Below are 19,665 nucleotides of genomic sequence, written 5' to 3' on the forward strand. Positions count from 1 at the left end.
AAATGAAAATCATAATTTTTTCCTTCTGCTTGGCTTAGATTCATTCAAAAACTGTGAAGTCAAAAAAGTCATCATACCCCTAGATAAATTCGTTAGGGGGTCTACTTTTCAAAATAGGGTCACTTGTGGGGGTTCTCCATCGTTTTGGTCACTCAATGGCTCTACAAGTGGGCAATGGGGACTAAATCTCCTTCAAGCAAAATTTTTGTTCCGAAAGCCATCGGTTGCTCCTTTCATTTTGGGCCCCATTGTGCATATAGACGTAATACTAGGGCCACAATGGGTATGTTTCTGAGCACAGGACAAACAGGGGTATCCATTTTGGGGTGCAAGTCTTCATTCATATATGTGCTGTACAAAAAAACTGCTTTTAAAATGACAGAATTACCAAAAAAATGAAAATTGTAATTTTTTTCCTTCGGCTTGGCTTAGATTCATTCAAAAACTGTGAAGTCAAAAAAGTCATCGTACCCCTAGATAAATTCGTTAAGGGGTCTACTTTTCAAAATGGGGTCACTTGTGGGCGTTCTCCATAGTTTTGGTCACTCAATGGCTCTACAAGTGGGCAATGGGGCCTAAATCTCCTTCAAGCAAAATTTCTGTTCTGAAAGCCACCGATTGCTCCTTTCATTTTGGGCCCCATTGTGCATCCAAACGTAAGATTAGGGCCACAATGGGTATGTTTCTGAGCACGGGACAAACAGAGGTATCCATTCTGGGGTGCAAATCCTAATTTTCATGTGTACTATAGAAAAAAGTCCTGTCTTTAAAATGACATATTTGCAAAAATATGAAATTTTTGTTTTTCTCTTCTAAATTGCATTGACTCCTGAAAAAAAACTGTGGCGTTAAAATACTCATGACACTCCTCAGTGAATATCTTAAAGAGTGTAGTTTTTAAAATGGGGTCACTTGTGGGGGTATCTATCATTTTGACTCCTATGAGCCTTTCCAATCTTGGATTGGTGTAGGAAAACAAAGTGTTCCTCAAAATGCTGAAAAGTAATGTTACATTTGTACGTCTCCTAAATGGTTAAAAAAAAAACGAAAGTTTTTCCAATGTGCGCCCAAAATAAAGTAAACGGATGGAAATATAAATCTTAGCAAAAATATCTATATTATGTTTGCACATATTTGAGATATTGCAGTTGGAAATGTGAAAAAAATGACGATTTCTTCAAAATTTTCCCAATTTTGGCGCTTTTAATAAATAAACACAAATTCTATCGGTCTTTTTTTTTCCACCTAAATGAAGTACAACATGTGGCGAAAAAACAATGTCAGAATCGCTTGGATATGCAAAACCTTTCTGGTCTTTTTCCATGCTAAAGTGACACGTGTCAGATTTGCAAAATTTGGCCTGGTCATTAAGGCGTAAACAGGCTTGGTCACTAAGGGGTTAATGTTTACATTTTCAAGGTCCAACAATTTTTTTTAAACAAATCATTCCATGTAAAAGAGCCCTTAGTCTTGCAGGAACTTCGGTTAACCAAATGACTAAGGGTCCTTTTACACATAATGAGTGTCGGGCAAACGATGCCTGACACTTGTCCTTGTGATGCTGTGATTCTCGTCCAGTTTCAGCATGCTGTTACACAGGACGATTATTGTTCAAAACCCAGCGGGAGAATGATAACCGTCTTGTGTAAAAGGGCCTTTAATCTGCTAACTGAAACATGTAGTTACTGTCCCTTGAATAAATTATTAGCACAGTACCTTTGGGGAGGCTGCACGGTGATGAAGTCAAAACAGTCCATTTTCTGGTGATGAGCCTGGATAATGGTACCCATGATGGCACACCAACACATCTTGAATATCCAAATACTGGGTATCGGACTATCTACAGTCACTGGTGGTCTTGATCCCTGTTAGAGACTCTGCAGTTGGTGATTGCACCAGTATAATGTACTGAAAAGCTTTTTAAAAATTCTACGTGGAGAAAAATGAAAAAAAAACAAACAAAAAAAAAACTATGTACTCATCATATATGCAAGTGAGAAAGACAATGGAATCTGCAGGCCAGATAATCTGTCACTCAGGTCTCGTTCACACGAGCGCTGTTTTCACGCTCAAATAGCTGCACTTAAAAAACAAAAAAAAACGCATCTCACTCATGCAAAAATCGCGTGAATGGGTGATTTCCAGCTATTATGTCTTGAGCTTAATTAGCAGTGAAATTACCCATTCACGCGACCGGGAAGTGAGTGTTATCCAGCTCCCATACGACTCTATGGAAACTCCCACGCACCAAAGATAGGTCCGGTCCTATCTTTTCTCACAGCACGCATCTTAGATGTGAGCTTTGCAGTCACATGTTCTATCTTTGATAGGTGCGAGCTTTTTGTGTGTCTAAAATTCCTTCATATGAACGGTTCTATAGGAAACCCCTGGTTCTATTAGACGCAATCTTTTCACGCGCCTATAATGTGCTAGGAGCACGCTCATCTGAACAAGGCCTCAAACACAGCTGCTACTGACTTTACTTCAGCTAATGAGGGAAAATACAGATTATTAGGGCTCCTTTCCACGGACGGATTTCCGCCGCGTATATGCGTTGTCCGCAGCTATTAGGTTCTATTGAACCTAATAGCTCAATGCTCACGGTGCGGAATTCCACCATGGAATTCCGCACCGTGAAATCACCCGACCTCACCCGCGGCATGCTTTATTTGCCGCGGGTGTACGCGCGGACGGCTTCCATTGCAGTCAATGGAAGCCGTCCATCACGATATCTTCCGCTGTAGCACAGCGGAAGATAGCGTGAGGCCGCTTCCCCGCCTGCGGCCGCCGCGTCAGGTTACGCTGTGATGTGACCGGCGTGTCACATGATGCTGTGGCGCGTCACGCCGAAACGTTATGCGGGATGTAGGACGCCGGATCCGCAGTTAAGTATTGGGGTCCCTGGGTGTGAATACTTTTATTCAAAAATGTCGGCATCTTGTTCACAATTCGTTGCTGTTGTTTAAGCGATGATCGTAGCGTGTAAAAGGGCCTTAAGGCTTCTTTTCTTTTGCACCATTTCCACATTTGGGAGAAATTATCAAGTTGTTTTCGGCTTGGTTCACACAGGGCGGATTTGCCGCGGACATTCCGTCCGAAATTTCGCTGCGGCAAATTCGCCTACGACCGCTTATCCCGGGATTAGCCAGCCATGTGGACGAGATTTATCCGGCCGCAGCATGTCCATTCTTCTTTTTCACTGCGGCAACGCTCTCCGCTATGGCAGCGCCGGCCGCAATGGAAAAGCGTGAGGCCAAGCCGCTTCAAAACCCACGGCTATGTGCCACGGGCTTTGAAGTAGCGCTTTCCCGGAAGAAATCTCAAGGTTTTTCGCTGCGGCCAAACTGCGAGATTTCCGTCGGGAATACGCCGTGTGAAACCCCAGCCTTCAAGTTTTCAGAGCATTTCTGTAACTCATTGAAAAAGATCATAAGCAGTATGTACCACTGCCTGATCCCATAGAACTTTAAGCAAAATAACAACCTACCTGGTTTGAACTCCATGTGAAGTCCGTGGTTGAGTTACTCTTTGAAAGAGAGTTAGCTCCAAATTACACACTATATGTCACAATATCCACTTTGAGTAAACACAATGGATGTACTGGCCCCAGGAGGTCAGGATGTATATACCTTTCTATACTAATTCTCTGCTGGCCAAGTGATGACCTCCTAGTACCAATATCAGAAAACTCATTAATCCTTTCCAATCCAATTTGTATCCTGGTTTTCCTAGGGGGCTTACTCTTTTTCTGCAGTGAATCAACAGCACTATATGCTGGCTAAAGCCAGTACTGCATGAGGTGACACGTTGGATAGGCTCCGACAGCAGAGAGGCTGGCAATACACAGTAAGAGAACCCCGACGGACGACTTCCAACATCGGAGCTGTACAGCCTTAAATATTAGTGTCTTTAGACATCAGACAGTGGATTGGAAAGGGTTAAATTGATTTGAGGAGAGTGCTAAAAATATGTAAATGCTAGACTTATGGGCCACAGGCCTACCTGACGGAGAGATCCTGGTGGTTCACAAAAAACTTCCGCCTGTCATAGAAAAGGTTGCTGCATCAAACAAGAACCTTTTCTCTTCCTTGAAAATCCAAGTGTCCATGGAATCTCTAGCTGCCGTTGTTTGAATTACTGTTATGTTTTATTGTCAACCTAATAACTTTGATTCTTTTCTAAATTATTATATCGAATGATTTATTGCAAAATTTTGAGATTGAAATTTACAATTTAGGAATACCGTGGGCTGTACCATCCTATAATTGTTTAAATTGTTACTAAATTTGCACTGGAATGACATGTAATAAATCATCTTGAAAAAACTAAGAAAAACAAGTTAGATTTAAAAAAAAAACTTTAAGCAAGAAAAGTCTTTTATTGGTATGTCCCAACCCATCATCCCCATTATACGATTCTGTAAAGTTCCATGACTTTAAGATGCTATTAAAATGATAAAGTCAGCATTACATACCAATTTTTGAGATGAGCAGTAACACCATCACTCCATATTATTACTAGCAACCTCCTGATTGACATTACATATCAAAGCCTGAGCCTTTTGCCTTTATCTGAAGGCAGCCATACTTTTTCTTGACTCAGCTCTATGTTTGACTTTACAGTCTTCATCATTGTTACGAGCATTCCTTATTTCTGCATTCTTCCCTTAGCTTTTCTCGCTCAGCAGGCTTCTAGTTTGATTGTCCAGCAAGACTCTTCCTCTTTCTTTCAGCATCGGTCTTACCAATCTTGTTGAACTGAAATACGTCAGCCTATAAAAGGAAATAGATGTAAAATTCGTAAATTTTGACAGTTAAAAATGAAAAGCTTGAAAGTTATTAACTATAGATTGTGTCAGTAACTTGTGTTAGGCCGCTCCCACACAGGCATTTGTAAAGCAGCATTTTACTGCGTTGTACCTGCTTTTTACTACGTTTTTCACACACCCCATTCCATATAGCGCTATATGGGACCATCTTCACTGGGAGGAGCTGAAAACGGCTGACGGAGCATGAGCCCTCCAGCATGAAAATGCAGGTATTTAAATTAAAATTTTTGTGACTAACACAACCACCACCACATGGAAAGCTTAAAAAAAACACAGTATTAAAGTCATTGGCATAAATGTATACAATCACCCATAAAGCTAAACTATCATAAGATCCCATTATTGCACATTAAAAAAAATATAATAATAAATCAGAGCATAAGATCATACAGAGACCATTCATGGATCAATGTAGCTCCCATTGACTTCAATAAGGCATCAGCCTGCAGTTACAAGCGTCAGCCACTACACAGGGGTCGGAGCAGCTGCTTCCGCCCACGACCCCTGGGTGACAGCATCCACCTGCTCAGCTGATCGGCCAGGTTCCTGAGCGGCAGACCTTGGCCGATCAACTATTGATAACCTATACTGACGAATCAATACTATGTGTGTCTGGAAACCCTATTAACCTTTTAGATGCCACTGTTAATGCAGACAGCAGCATCTACAGTGTTTGGAGAGGGAAAAGGCTTTCTCCTTCAAGCCATCGGCACTTTCGTGATCAGATTACGGGATAACAAAAGGTTACCATGGCAACCGGAGGCCATACTGTTAGTGGTGAGAATTTGACAATGTAAGACAATACAGTGTACTACATAAGTAGTACAATATATTTTCTAAGCAATCAAGGGATTGCATCTTCAAGTCCCCTTGTGAGATATCATTGAAAAAAAATGCAAATTTTAAAAAACCCGCAAACTTGGTATCGATGTGTGCGTAATGATTGGTAACATAAAATTTGATTTTTTTAATCATCAAGCCTCACAAAACAATTAAATAAAAAGCAATCAAAAAGCCGTAAGCACCCTAAGATTTCCCCAGTAATTCTTGCCAATAGCAACCCATCCCAACTCGGCTTTCATTACTTATGCTGCTGAGGTAAAATGAAAGCTGTGCTGTGATTGGTTGCTATTTCTTATACAGCTAAGGTAAATAGATCCTAAATAGAAAAAGTAAACTTGATTATTCAATTCTAAGTGCAAAAGTGAGTGCACCCCTATGTAATGTAATTAATAACACACATCCGTACAGCACAAAAATGATTATTTAATTCAAAGCGCAAAAGTATTTTAAATCCCCACCTGCTGAAAGAGCTGTATCTGATTGGCTAAGTGCTCAGCCAATCGCAGGCAGTGCTCAGCCGTTCAATGAATGACAGATGAGCACTGCCTGTGATTGGTCACAGCGCTCAGCCAATCACAGGCAGCGCTCGGCCATTCATTGAATTTAAAAGAATAAAATAAAAAGCTATAATCACCCTGCTAAATGGCGCCCAGAGTGCAGCGCAGGAGCTTCAGACCCCACTGCTCCAATCCCGAAAGAAGCTGCTGTTCATCAGCCAATACCAAGCTTCAGCAGAAATACTGCAATAAACGGCACGTGATGGCAGATAGCTCTGCCTATGCTGACCGCCACACTCTAGAGCCCTGGCAGTTCTGGTATCAGATGATATTAAAAAAAAAACTTTTGTTCCAAGTACTAAAACAGGTAGAGAAAGATTACAACGTTTATAAGCTACGATCATTCATCCTCACCCATATTCCTCTTCTTTCACTATACAACAACCCAAACATCACCCTTTCTACTATGTCTTATCTATTCAAATGTTATTTTACCATATTTTATTATAGTATAGTGTCAGGTAACTGTGTTACTGAAACGAACACACGGGAACTGTTAACACCACAGATTCCGGAAAGCAAATAGTTAATGGAAAAGAGAAAATAAAATAAAATAAAAGGGAACTCTCCCTATGGGACTCTAAAGGCTGGTTTAGACACAACGATTATCGCTCGAAAACTCTTTTGAGCGATTTTTGAGCAATAATCATTGTGTTCTTTTTACAGCGCAAGGTGATCGCTCAAACGTTGAGTAATCACCATGCGCTCCGAGCGGAGGATGCAGAAGACAAGCGGTTCTGCATCCAGCTGTTCTCTGCTTGGAGCGCCAGGCTGTTATACAGCGGAGTGCTCCGACCAGGGTATGGAGAACAGAGCTGGACAGCTCTGCTCTTCATACCCCGCCTGTGTTCAGGGAGTGGGATACAGCTGAATTCCTGATCTTTCAGCATGCTAAAAGATCAGCGACAGCTTAACGAACACTGCACGATGTCAGTGCAGTTAGACACAACAATTATCGCTCAAATGATGGCTTTGAGCGATTTTTGAGTGAAAATCGTTGTGTATAAAAGGGCCTTAACGTGTGAATTTCCCTGCCTAAAAAGTGAATGGATCATCCCGATAAGGATGCACTCACACTGGAAGCTGGGGTACCCTCTCACCCTGATACCTGGAAATAAAGATAAAACAATCCAAAAGAATACACTCTACCAATAACAAAAAGCCCCAATTTATCTGTGAGTGTCAGGCAGAGACTCTGAATCCAAACTTTGGAGGAACCACTGCACCCAGCTATGCTCTCCCTTGCCTCCAGGAGGAGACTGAACAGAACAACTGACTAGCAGGGATCTCAGTGTAAGGAGGGATTAAGAACCCTCCTAAATAACCCCCAGTTGCATCAAACCAACCACAACCCATTCCAACAGTAATCCAGAGCACAGTGAACTGTAACCCCCAGCAGAGTAGCATACACCGACATAACATAGTTTTCTAGATTGTCAACAGCATTAGTCTATGTAGAAATCAGAAACTGGAAACTACTACTGAGTATATCCTGATAATAGAGGCAATAGACAAAGTGAGCACAACTCCTTAAGACACACAAAAGAGTTACTTATCAGGTATTACATGACACAACAAAGGCCAGCAGAACAAAAGCTTGTAGGCTCACAATGATAACAGTAACTGGTTTTATCAGACACCGCTACGGTATGTATTGTGTACTTGGAACTACTTGATGAATGCGTGGCATGATATACAATGTACACAACAGAAGACTGCAGTTGTGAAAGAGGGGCCTGCTTGCACTGCCATATATGGAGGAACTAACTTCTTTAAAATTTCAGTATTTCCTCTCTCAAGACCAAAGATGCCTCGATGCCAAAGAAGACGAAAACGCATCTTTTTAAATTCATTGTTTACCCAAACATTTTCTTTTCTGTTCTGTAACATTTGCAGTAGCAATAATGCCCCAGATTAGGGGTGCAATCACATGCTGGTTTTGTGACTTTTTTTTGCAAAAATGCTGCATTTTTGAAAAACCTCATCTGCTCTTTTGAGCTAATTGTGACAAAGAAAGAACGCCACAAAACAGCAACACCCAAATAAGGCCACATTCACACGGTTAAATGAGATATCGGGCCAAGAAAATCACGCTTGCCAACATACATTTTTTTATTCAAAAAAGTCTTGGATCCCTTCTGTGAAATGGCGATCCTCAGGCTCTTGTTTCATGCGCGTCAGAGGGTCACAAGTGTTTCCTATTTATTTCAATTGGAAACATGGCCTCACACTCGCATGCACATCACTCAGCATGAGAGCGCTATGCGATGTCTTTAAAGGTCCCATTGTAAACAATGGGCGAGGCGTTCCAGGTGCTGCGATTCTAAACCTCACAGCATCGCTGTGGAAAAAAACTGGTTATGTGAATAATTCTATTCAAAATAATGAAGTTCATATTCGCCCAAGTTTAGTGGATTGCTGCGGATTTTCTGCCACGGAAAAATCCTCAAAAACTCCGCCCCAAGAAAAAAAAAATCCACAATTGAAGGGGTGAAATGTGCTGCAGAATTCACCAAAATCTCCTGAAGACATATAACTGTGAGAAAAAAATTGTAATCAAATTGAATATTATGTTTCAAAAGTATTTTGGCCCCACAACAATATTCTTATTTTGCTATGCAAAAGCATTTAACAAAAAAATGCATTTTTTAATCCCCAGATCACTGGCAAAGATAGACTCTCCCATACAACGCTCCGATCTGTAACAAAAGGTCAGATAATTCCTAAACTGAGCACAATGTATTGTTCCATCCTACTGTCCTATCTGAAAAGCCCTTAGTATCCCATCAGTCCACTGCCTTCACTGGGCTGTCAAAAAACATTGGGAAAAATGTTTTAAATCCGCAAGGCTTAGTATGATTTCTGCCGCTGCACTTAATACATGAAGAGGTGTAATAAAGCACAACCCCCAGCACCTCCATGCTCCTTCTCAGATATATATGTATAATTTACGCCAGAACGTTATATGGTACACTAAATGGAACCATTCCACAATGGAACTTGTTCTGATACAAACAAGCGCCCATGTGGCCAAATTAATAGAAAAATAATAATATTTATATTATAATTATATTATTAAAATTATAATTTATTTGAAAGCAGGGAGGAAAAAACAAAAATTAAAAGTCAATGCGACGTTGTCAAAGTTACCATACATGGACACTCCATGTACTCTGGTAATTCCCCCCACTCCCACTATGCTCCCTCTCCTTCTGAGTCATACCTGAGTCCTTTAAACCCTAGTTTGCCATCATCCAGCCTGGAGACATCCAGCCTCAATCTTATGGTTAAAGAAACTTTTTAATTGGGCTTTCCAATTTTTCAAACAATATGTAAAGGAAGAATGATGGTACACCATTCTTATCAACTAGTTGTAGCCTTCATTTACACACAGTAAAGGCCCATTTACACAGACGAATGTCAGGCAAACGATGCCCGACACTCGGCCCTGTGTCTCCGCACTCCTGTGCTCCTGCAGCATTAAAGATCAGTGTTGAAGCTCATCGTGCAGTTTAAACAGCCACCGTTCAGTAGTGAACAGCCGCTGTGTTATGTGAATAGAGGGGGGCGGGGAAGCAAGAGGAGAGAAATCTCCTGCACCACCCCGCCCCCCTGCTGGCCACTCTGTGAGCGAGACAGCTCTGCTAGCTCCCATACAGGAGTGCGGAGACACAGGGATGAGTGTCCGGCATCGTTTGCCCAACATTCGTCTCATGTAAAAGGACCTTAACATATTGTTCACACTCCTATTTAACATCTGTGAGAGATATCTATGATGTTCAACAGATCAGAGTACAAGTTGAGCATTTTTCATTCTGACATGCAATCCAAATGCTTGATTAATCCAAAATGCATCTATAATTCACATACATGAAATATCCTGTATTATGCAAATGAATAAATCTTGTTATTTCTACAGCACTAACTTATTCCGCAGAGCTGTCAGGTAATTTATTTATTACTCCCCAGCAAACTGGGTTCTCATTTTACCGACCTTGGAATGATGGAAGGCTGAGTCAACCTTGAGTCAGCTACCTGAACTATGCGGGATTGAACTTGCAACCTTCAGGTCACTTCGCGCCATAAGAGGCACGTATAACATTACATATGCTAAGGTCCTTATTTCTAATCTATATATATAAAAATGAATGTATGTCTGTGTGCGTGCGTGTCTGTCTGTCTGTCCTTTATGCGCTACTACACCATTCATCCGATCGCCATGAAACTTTGGGAAGTTGTTGAGTACACTCCTGGGAAGATTATAGGCATAGTACAACTATCCTACGATAAATGGCGCGCGCACGAGCGTCGTCGAAAGCTACGACCCCCCCCCACGTAGATCGAATAAGTAAGCCACCTGCTATTGTGATGTCATCACTGATGTCATCAACATCGGACGCCCTTGAACATGCCCCAACATGTTCTATAAAGCTGCATTGTGAGACCTCCTGCTCATATACTAATATATTAAACAGACGACCTCCTCCTCATATACTAATATATTAAACAGACGACCTCCTCCTCATATACTAATATATTACACAGACGACCGCCTCCTCATATACTAATATATTACACAGACGACCTCCTCCTCATATACTAATATATTAAACAGACGACCTCCTCCTCATATACTAATATATTACACAGACGACCGCCTCCTCATATACTAATATATTACACAGACGACCTCCTCCTCATATACTAATTCTATGCGCAAAAGAATTAGCGTCCAAATTTTACGTACGGAATCTAATTTTCTTGCTTCCCAATGTCATAGAAACTTGAAATTTGGCAGGAGCATTGATTATGTCATAAATAGGAAAAGTTAGTGGGTCCCAACTCGATTATTCAATTTTAAGCGCAAAACAATTAGCGTCCAAATTTTACGTACAGAATCAAAGTTTCTCGCTTCCCGATGTAATAGAAACTTGAAATTTGGCACGAGCATTGATTATGTCATAAATAGGAAAAGTTAATGGGAAGTTGTTGAGTACACTACTTGGAAGATTACTGGCATAGTACATCTATCCTACGATAGGTGGCGCGCGTGCGAGCGTCGTCGACAGTTATGCCCCCCCCAGACAAAGATCATTTGATTTCCATCTCAAGCACAAAAGCAAAAGGCATTACGAGCAACGGGATGCGTGTTCAACTACAAAATGATGCATCCGCCGAACGTATCACAAGACAATTCCTGGATATTGAGAATGCTGAGGTAAAATAAAAGCTGTGCTATGATTGGTTGCTATATATTATACCACTGAGTTAAAATGAATGCTGCGCTGTGATTCGTTGCTATTTTTTATATTGCTGAGGCAGAATAAAAGTTGCGCTGTGATTGGTTGTTATTTCTCTTACTGCTGACGTAACATGAAAGCTGTACTGTGATTGGTTGTTATATTTTATACTGCTGAGGTAACATATAAGCTGCGCTGTGAATGGGTGTTATATATTATAAAGCTGAGGTAACATGAAAGCTGCGCTGTGATTGGTTGTTATATATTATACCACTGAGGTAACCTAAAAAAGCTGCGCTGTGATTGGTTGTTATCTAGATATATAAAAACGAATGTATGTCTGTCTGTCTTCGCAGCAACGCGCGCCACCTATCGTAGGATAGTTGTACTATGCCAGTAAAAATGAATGTATGTATGTCTGTCTATCTGTCTGTCCTTTATGCATTACTACACCATTTATCTAATCACCATGAAACTTTGGGAAGTTGTTGAGTACACTCCTGGGAAGATTACTGGCATTGTACAACTATGGGTGTTATCTATATATATATATAAAGCTAAGGTCATATGTAAGCTGCGCTGCGATTGGTTGTTATATATTATACCAGTGAGGTAACATAAAAAAGCTGCGCTGTGATTGGTTGTTATCTAGATATACAAAAACGAATGTATGTATGTATGTCTGTCTGTCTGTCTTCGCAGCAACGCGCGACGGGTAAGCTAGTAATATATATTATAATAAATAGAACTTATTAGCACAAATGTACAACACTATGTTTAGAGAAAAAAAGAACACTGCACACCACCAGCTATCCCAACTATGGAGCATGGTGGAGGGGGCATCATGGTTTGGGCTGACTTGCTGCCTCCATACATTTTCATCCCATACAACAGGGATCACAACCAGCACAGCAGGTCCCTGGTGATTAACTATTCATGTCCTGTCCTGAAGATTGGTCATCAATAGCTTTTGCCTGGAGAACCCCTTTAAAAAAAATCTGAACTAAATCTGAACTAAAAAAATAAATAAATAACACTTACGTCTCATAGTTCTCGGTAAAGAAACGTGAGTGAAGAACTTGGAGAAATTCCCTTTGAAGGCTTCATGCCGCCTCTCTGATCCATCGTCTGATTATTGGGGGAACAGGTGTCTGTAATGGAGAAAGAAGGGAATTAGTGCTAAATAGAGATGAGCGAGCATACTCGTCCGAGCTTGATGCTCGTTCGAGTATTAGGGTGCTCGAGATGCGCGTTACTCGAGACGAGCACCACGCCGTACTCGTCTCGATTAAACAAGCACTGACCATTAAATTCAATGGAGCCGGCAATATAAGCCCTTCCCTGAAATTCATCCAGAAATGTGTAAAAACAAAAAAAAAATATATACTCACCCTGAGAGCTGCCCCTGATTGGTCCCTGCGCTGAGCCAATCAGAGGCAGCACTCACTCACCCATTCATGAATTCATGAATGGGTGTGAGTGAGAGCTGCCTCTGATTGGTCAGGCTGTGACCAATCAGAGGCAGCTCATTCAGCAGGCAGGGATTTTAAATCCCCGGCTGCTGAATACTACTCAGAGCAGTTCAGGAGGACTGCCGCCGGCCGCGGCTGAACTCCGTCTGCCGGGACCGGGTAAGTATATATTTTTTTGGGTTTTTACACATTTCTGGATGAATTTCAGGGAAGGGCTTATATTTTTAAGCCCTTCCCGAAAATTCATCCCGCGCTCGCCGGCAGCCCATTGCTTTCAATGGAGCCGGCTGTATTGCCGGCTCCATTGAATTCAATGGGCTAACATCGTTCTTCTCTGCCACAGCTGTTACAGCTGTGGCAGAGGAGAACGATCTTTATGCTGACAGTGCGGGGGGGGGGGGGGGCACTCTTGCCGCTATTGTGGCTTAATAGTGGGACCTGGGAACTTGAGATGCAGCCCAACATGTAGCCCCTCGCCTGCCCTATCCATTTCTGTGTCGTTCCCATCACTTTCTTGAATTGCCCAGATTTTCACAAATGGAAACCTTAGCGAGCATCAGCGATATACAAAAATGCTTGAGTCGCCCATTGACTTCAATGGGGTTCGTTACTTGAAACGAACCCTCGAGCATCGCGGAAAGTTCGACTCGAGTAACGAGCACCCGAGCATTTTGGTGCTCGCTCATCTCTAGTGCTAAACCCATAAATATGTAGATCCGTGTCACTGAGGCACATTTAAGGAAGTTTGTGATTTTTAACTAATCAAATCTTACGTCCTGTGTGGGAAATGGCAGCCAACACGAGTACACTATTGTACGGCTTGAGCAGGCGCCATTTCCTAAATGCTCGCCATACCACACACCAGTATAAGGACACACATACCCGAAAAACCCGCTGTGGATTTTACAGTCAAAAGCACATATTTTACATGTCAATTTTTGTTGCAGAGCGTCCCAGAGATTTCACATACTGCACTTCAGTCTACCGAAAGCAGCGGGTCCTGCAGAGCATTGCATCCTAGTTCACCCCAAGGCCTCATGTCCACGGGGAAAATCAGACCCGCTGCGGATTTGGGCTGTGGATGCACTGTAATTGTCTTTTACTTTTCATGCAGGAGATCAATTCAGCTATGTGCTCTATGAGCTCCCGCACGCGTGCTCCGCACTAAAATGGAGCATGTCCATTTTTATTCATGCTCCAGAAATTTTTTAATTACCATCCGCGGGTATTTATCTACCCGCAGGTGGTCAATGCATTTCTATGGGGCGCGGATCCACGTGCGGGAAAAACGCAGCGGATTTTAATTCTTATTTTCCCAGTGGACATGAGGCCTCAGGCCTCATGGCCACGGGCTTTAAATCCACAGCGGTTCTCCCGCACGCAGATCCGTGCCCCATAGGGATGCATTAGACACCCGCAGGTAGTTAAATACCTGCGGATGTCATTTTTCCTGTCAGGCGCGGATCCGCGTGCAGGAAAAAAAATGGACATGCTGCATTTTAGTGCGGGGACACCTCCCGCAGACTTCTATTGAAGCCTATGGAAGTCGTCCAGATCCGCGGGAGACCTGTACCAGAATTAAATTCACCTTCTCCGGGCGATGCGGTTCTTCGCGGCCGGATCTTCTTTCTTCGGCCTGGCGGATGTGCCCGGCGCATGCGCGCGGCACGCTGCCGGCATGCCGAGCACATCCGCCAGGCCGAAGAAGATCCAGCCGCGAAGAAGGGGAGACACACATCGCCCGGAGCAGGTGAGTTTATTCTTATTTTTAGGCATCATGTCCGCGAGGCAGGAGGGACCCGCTACGGATTCTACATATAGAATCCGCGGCGGGCCTGATTTTCCCCGTGGACATGAGGCCTTAAACTCTGAGACCATGCGAAAAGAATTATATGTCAATGCGCACAGAGCCGCCACTCCATATAGAGCATCTGTAGTGGCCTGAAAAAAAGGCACTACATAGCGCTGTTTAGCTGTGGGGACCGGTAATATAATAACTGGCCCTAGGGGTTTAATCTGAGTCATTTTACACAGCTGATGCAGGTAACCTAGCAACCAGTTAGGCCTCACTCACGCAGGCGTTTTTATACAGCGTTTAGCGCTGCATTTTCAGCACAGCACTAAACGCTGTACAAGGCTCCCATTCATTTCAATGGGGCTGTTCACACAAGCATACTGCGCTTTGACAGTGATGTATGTTCCATTTTGGGGCGTTTTCAGCCGTGCGCTGCTCATTGAAATGAATGGGCAGCGGTTTCAGCACTGCTAAAAAAGCGGCAAAACTTGGTGCCACGTTTTTTGAGAGCATTAACGGCACACCGATTTTCGCGGGGAGGGCTTGCAATATAAGCCCTAGCCGGAAAATCAGTCCTAGCTACACGAGATGGGGAAAAAAAAGCAATACTCACCTAGCAACTGCCGTCCGGGTCTCGGCCGCTGCTCCAGGCTTCCTCTGCACTGACAGATCTATTGCTGTAAGCCAGGTTTGAGAACCCCGCCTCCAGCAACAGACTGCTGTAATTGGTTCTTGGCGCTGGCTCCATGCTCATCACAGCCATTCATTGACTGTCTCAGCGAAGCTCACACAGAAATAGGGCATGTCGCGATTTTGTTACTGCGCGCAATTTCATGTGGTCAAATCGCAGCTGTCCGCAATCCTATGGCAGCGTGCAATGGCGGAAATTCTGCGTGAGATCTCACCGTGGAATCTCCGCCTGTGTGCATTCAGCCTAAGCGCCCAGGATATGAAGGTGTCAGACACAAGTAGCTACAATGTTGCAAATGGTAAATCATTTCTCATTCACTATATGAGTTGAAGAGCATGAGCTCACTGCCCTGCACCTCACCACTCACTACTGCCAACTGTGCCCAAGGGACTACAAGAGAAAACAAATCAGAACTACCCACTAGTAAAGACCACCATACATTGCACCTCAGTCCATATAAAGCATTGTCCCCAGGCCATGCAGAGCATTGCACCCGCAGGAGGAGGGCACTCATAGCCCCCAGAACCTTGCCGTTGTGGCTCACCTCGGGTAGGTGGTCTTTCCGTAGCCATGTCCCAGGCCACAAGCATCTACTAACAAGCTCCATAATGCTTCTTCTGTGCTGCAGCTCACTTCCTCACAAACTCCAGCCTGGCTCCTCCCACACAGGGTGATCACATGTCTGGTCACGTGGCGTGACATCACCAGAGGTCCTTTAGCCCACTAGGATTTTGCATCTCCCTTCATTCCGTCTTCCCGGGGTTTCCTTGTTGCCCGGGGGTCCATGTCCCCGGCTGCGGGCGCGGCTGCTGAACGTGGTCGGGCAGGGGATGGTGAGAAGCCGGATGCGTCGCCTACTGACTGCAATCAATAGAAGGATGATGAAGCTGCTCATCGCACTCGCCCTGATCGCCTATGTAGCCTGTGAGTACCCGCTGCCCATTCATTCCCTGCGTGCCAGCCGGGGCCGTGTGCGGGCATCCTGCTGACAGTGCCAGCTGCTCTTCTGCATGGCACAGACATGCCATAGGAGTGCTGTGTAGCTCCTGCACCATAGAGAACAATGCCCCTTCTCTGCCCACCCTGGCCTGGAGGTGCCATGCTGGGGGGGCTTGTATATTGGTGGCCGGCAGCGCGGCGGAGGGGCTTGTGGATTGGTGGCCGGCAGCGCGGCGGAGGGGCTTGTGGATTGGTGGCCGGCAGCGCGGCGGAGGGGCTTGTGGATTGGTGGCCGGCAGCGCGGCGGAGGGGCTTGTGGATTGGTGGCCGGCAGCGCGGCGGAGGGGCTTGTGGATCGGTGGCCGGCAGCGCGGCGGAGGGGCTTGTGGATCGGTGGCCGGCAGCGCGGCGGAGGGGCTTGTGGATCGGTGGCCGGCAGCGCGGCGGAGGGGCTTGTGGATCGGTGGCCGGCAGCGCGGAGGAGGGGCTTGTTGATCGGTGGCCGGCAGCGCGGCGGAGGGGCTTGTTGATCGGTGGCCGGCAGCGCGGCGGAGGGGCTTGTTGATCGGTGGCCGGCAGCGCGGCGGAGGGGCTTGTGGATCGGTGGCCGGCAGCGCGGCGGAGGGGCTTGTGGATCGGTGGCCGGCAGCGCGGCGGAGGGGCTTGTGGATCGGTGGCCGGCAGCGCGGCGGAGGGGCTTGTGGATCGGTGGCCGGCAGCGCGGCGGAGGGGCTTGTGGATCGGTGGCCGGCAGCGCGGCGGAGGGGCTTGTGGATCGGTGGCCGCCAGCGCGGCGGAGGGGCTTGTGGATCGGTGGCCGGCAGCGCGGCGGAGGGGCTTGTGGATCGGTGGCCGGCAGCGCGGCGGAGGGGCTTGTGGATCGGTGGCCGCCAGCGCGGCGGAGGGGCTTGTGGATCGGTGGCCGCCAGCGCGGCGGAGGGGCTTGTGGATCGGGGGCCGCCAGCGCGGCGGAGGGGCTTGTGGATCGGGGGCCGCCAGCGCGGCGGAGGGGCTTGTGGATCGGGGGCCGCCAGCGCGGCGGAGGGGCTTGTGGATCGGGGGCCGCCAGCGCGGCGGAGGGGCTTGTAGATCGGTGGGGGCTTTTAGGGGTGAATATTGGGGCTCGTTCACATCAGTGGCTTTGATTTCCGTTTTGCGTTTCCGGCAGAGCTGCTACAAAACAGGGTAAAAAGCCTTGTGTTTTACATCCCATTTGGATTTTCGGAGCCTCAGTTAGGCCGGTGTCAGCTGAGCGTATTGCAGCCTGTCCGTACTGCGGATCCGTGTTACGGAGGACATTACAACCGTATGCCGGCAGCGTTGCATCAGTATTCGCCTGCGTATATCGCTTATTACTGGACAAGTACGGATCTGTATTTGCACAATAGAAAATAACACCAAAACAGATAAAATCGGGCTGAGTTTTAAAAAAAATGACCATGATGAATTGGGCCATGTGACCAGACACTTAGGTACTTTATTTGTATATTACGGTTCCCAAAACACAGACCCAACATGGAGCTGATATACACTAGTCTGAAAGCGGCCTCGCGCTCACTTCAGTTCCGTGTGATTTCCAGTAGAGCAGCGGTCTGCGCTATTTCCATATATATATATTTTTTTTAATGGAACTCAAATGGACGTTCTATCTGATTGGTGACGGAATGGAAAGGGTACAGTTTTTGATGTCCATTTAACAGATCCGTTAATAAATGAGCGTGCGCAGAAGCTTAGAAAGACGAGAATAAAGTAACAGATCCCTTTAAAAAAAAAACAAAAAAAAAACAGAAGCAAACATTAGCAAGCGGTCGTTTTTGTTTTTTTTAACCGCTCCATATACTGTATCTGTTGGAAACGGAAGCCGTGGTTTTCATTTGTTTCTATTTTGCTATCCATATATATATATCTCACCTTTGCGGGTGTAACACCTGTTACTCTGCAGGTTGTCATTAGTTGGTGTCTGTGAAGGTTCATCATCTTGTTTGGTGACTTAAAAAAGAGAAATTGTCACTTTGGAAAATGTGTGTTTCTCAAATTTCCGTGTTGGAATAGTAAGTGGGAAGGGGGGTCACTACTTAGAAATATCCGAGGGTAATGATGCCCCCCCCCCTCCCCCCATCGCAGTGATTTAAAGGGCCCCAGACTTTTGTACAACTAGTTTAAAGAGGTTGTGTAAAGGCTGATTTAAATGTGACTGTTCTCAGCAAGAGAAACCACGTAATCTTGTAGATATAATACCTTTTATGGCTAACAAAAATACATGATGTTATAGCGAGCTTGCGAACCGACGCAGGATTCTTCTTCAGGCTTAATGGATTGGATCTGAAGAGGCATGGATATTTATACACACTTATAACATACATACTTATGACAAGGCACAGATATGGATATGATTGGTTCACACTTAAAAGGAATTCTGCAACGGCAAACAAACTTTTTTTGTCTAGGCACTGATAGTGGAGTGAAAGTTTTATGGTCCCTAAATTACTGTTGGGGGGGGGGGGGAAAGGTTGGCAGGCTAGAATTGCTACAAGAGGTACACAGACATTTTTAACTAAACACTGATAAGGGAGTGAAAGTTTATGGTCCCTGAATTACTGTTGATGGGGGGTCTTATCTGTATAATAAATGTCTCACACTTCCCATTCACGCATAAATCCTGGGGAATAATTTAACCCAGTATTCAGCATGTCAAAGGTTGTTATCAATTTATATTCCCAAATTCTTCTGTGGTTTTGTGACTTGAAACCACCCTTCAATATCAAAACTCTCATATCCCCTATGTCATGTCCATGGTTAGAGAAGTGCTCGGCCACCGGTAATTCCCTTTTTCTGTGCTCTGACCGAGCACTTCTCTAACCATGGACATGACATAGGGGATATGAGAGTTTTGATATTGAAGGGTGGTTTCAAGTCACAAAACCACAGAAGAATTTGGGAATATAAATTGATAACAACCTTTGACACGCTGAATACTGGGTTAAATTATTCCCCAGGATTTATGCGTGAATGTGAGGTGTGAGACATTTATTGCACAGATAAGACCTCCATCAACAGTAATCCAGGGACCATAAACTTTCACTCCCTTATCAGTGTTTAGTTAAAGATGTCTGTGTACCTCTTGTAGCATTTCTAGCCTGCCGACCCCCCCCCCCCCCAACAGTAATTTAGGGACCATAAAACTTTCACTCCGCTATCAGTGCCTAGACAAAAAAAGTTTGTTTGCTGTTGCAGAATTCCTTTTAAGTGCGAACCAATCACATCCATATCTGTGCCTTGTCATAAGTATGTATGTTATAA

General features: G+C 44.7%; 1 protein-coding gene and 1 long non-coding RNA gene across 3 annotated transcripts in view; one reads left to right on the forward strand and one right to left on the reverse strand.

Moving 5' to 3' along the window:
* Nucleotides 1-3,839: 3,839 nt before the first annotated feature.
* LOC136577655 (uncharacterized) lies at nucleotides 3,840-16,108 on the reverse strand. The gene is made up of 3 exons (XR_010786539.1): nucleotides 15,971-16,108; nucleotides 12,510-12,619; nucleotides 3,840-4,772 (listed from the first exon to the last, which is right to left on the reverse strand). It is a non-coding gene; the product is annotated as an uncharacterized lncRNA (long non-coding RNA).
* A 5-nt stretch (nucleotides 16,109-16,113) lies between these two features.
* The window catches only part of UXS1 (UDP-glucuronate decarboxylase 1), a 53,245-nt gene continuing 49,693 nt past the window's right edge, over nucleotides 16,114-19,665 (forward strand). For both annotated transcript variants that reach the window (XM_066577553.1, XM_066577557.1), the window contains exon 1: nucleotides 16,114-16,350. In XM_066577553.1, coding sequence (XP_066433650.1) covers nucleotides 16,257-16,350 — 94 coding nt within the window. In that variant the 5' untranslated portion in view covers nucleotides 16,114-16,256. The remainder of the gene's footprint in view (nucleotides 16,351-19,665) is intronic.

This window comes from Eleutherodactylus coqui, chromosome 1 (assembly GCF_035609145.1).
Source record: "Eleutherodactylus coqui strain aEleCoq1 chromosome 1, aEleCoq1.hap1, whole genome shotgun sequence".
In the NCBI taxonomy this organism is placed as follows: Eukaryota; Metazoa; Chordata; class Amphibia; order Anura; family Eleutherodactylidae; genus Eleutherodactylus; species Eleutherodactylus coqui.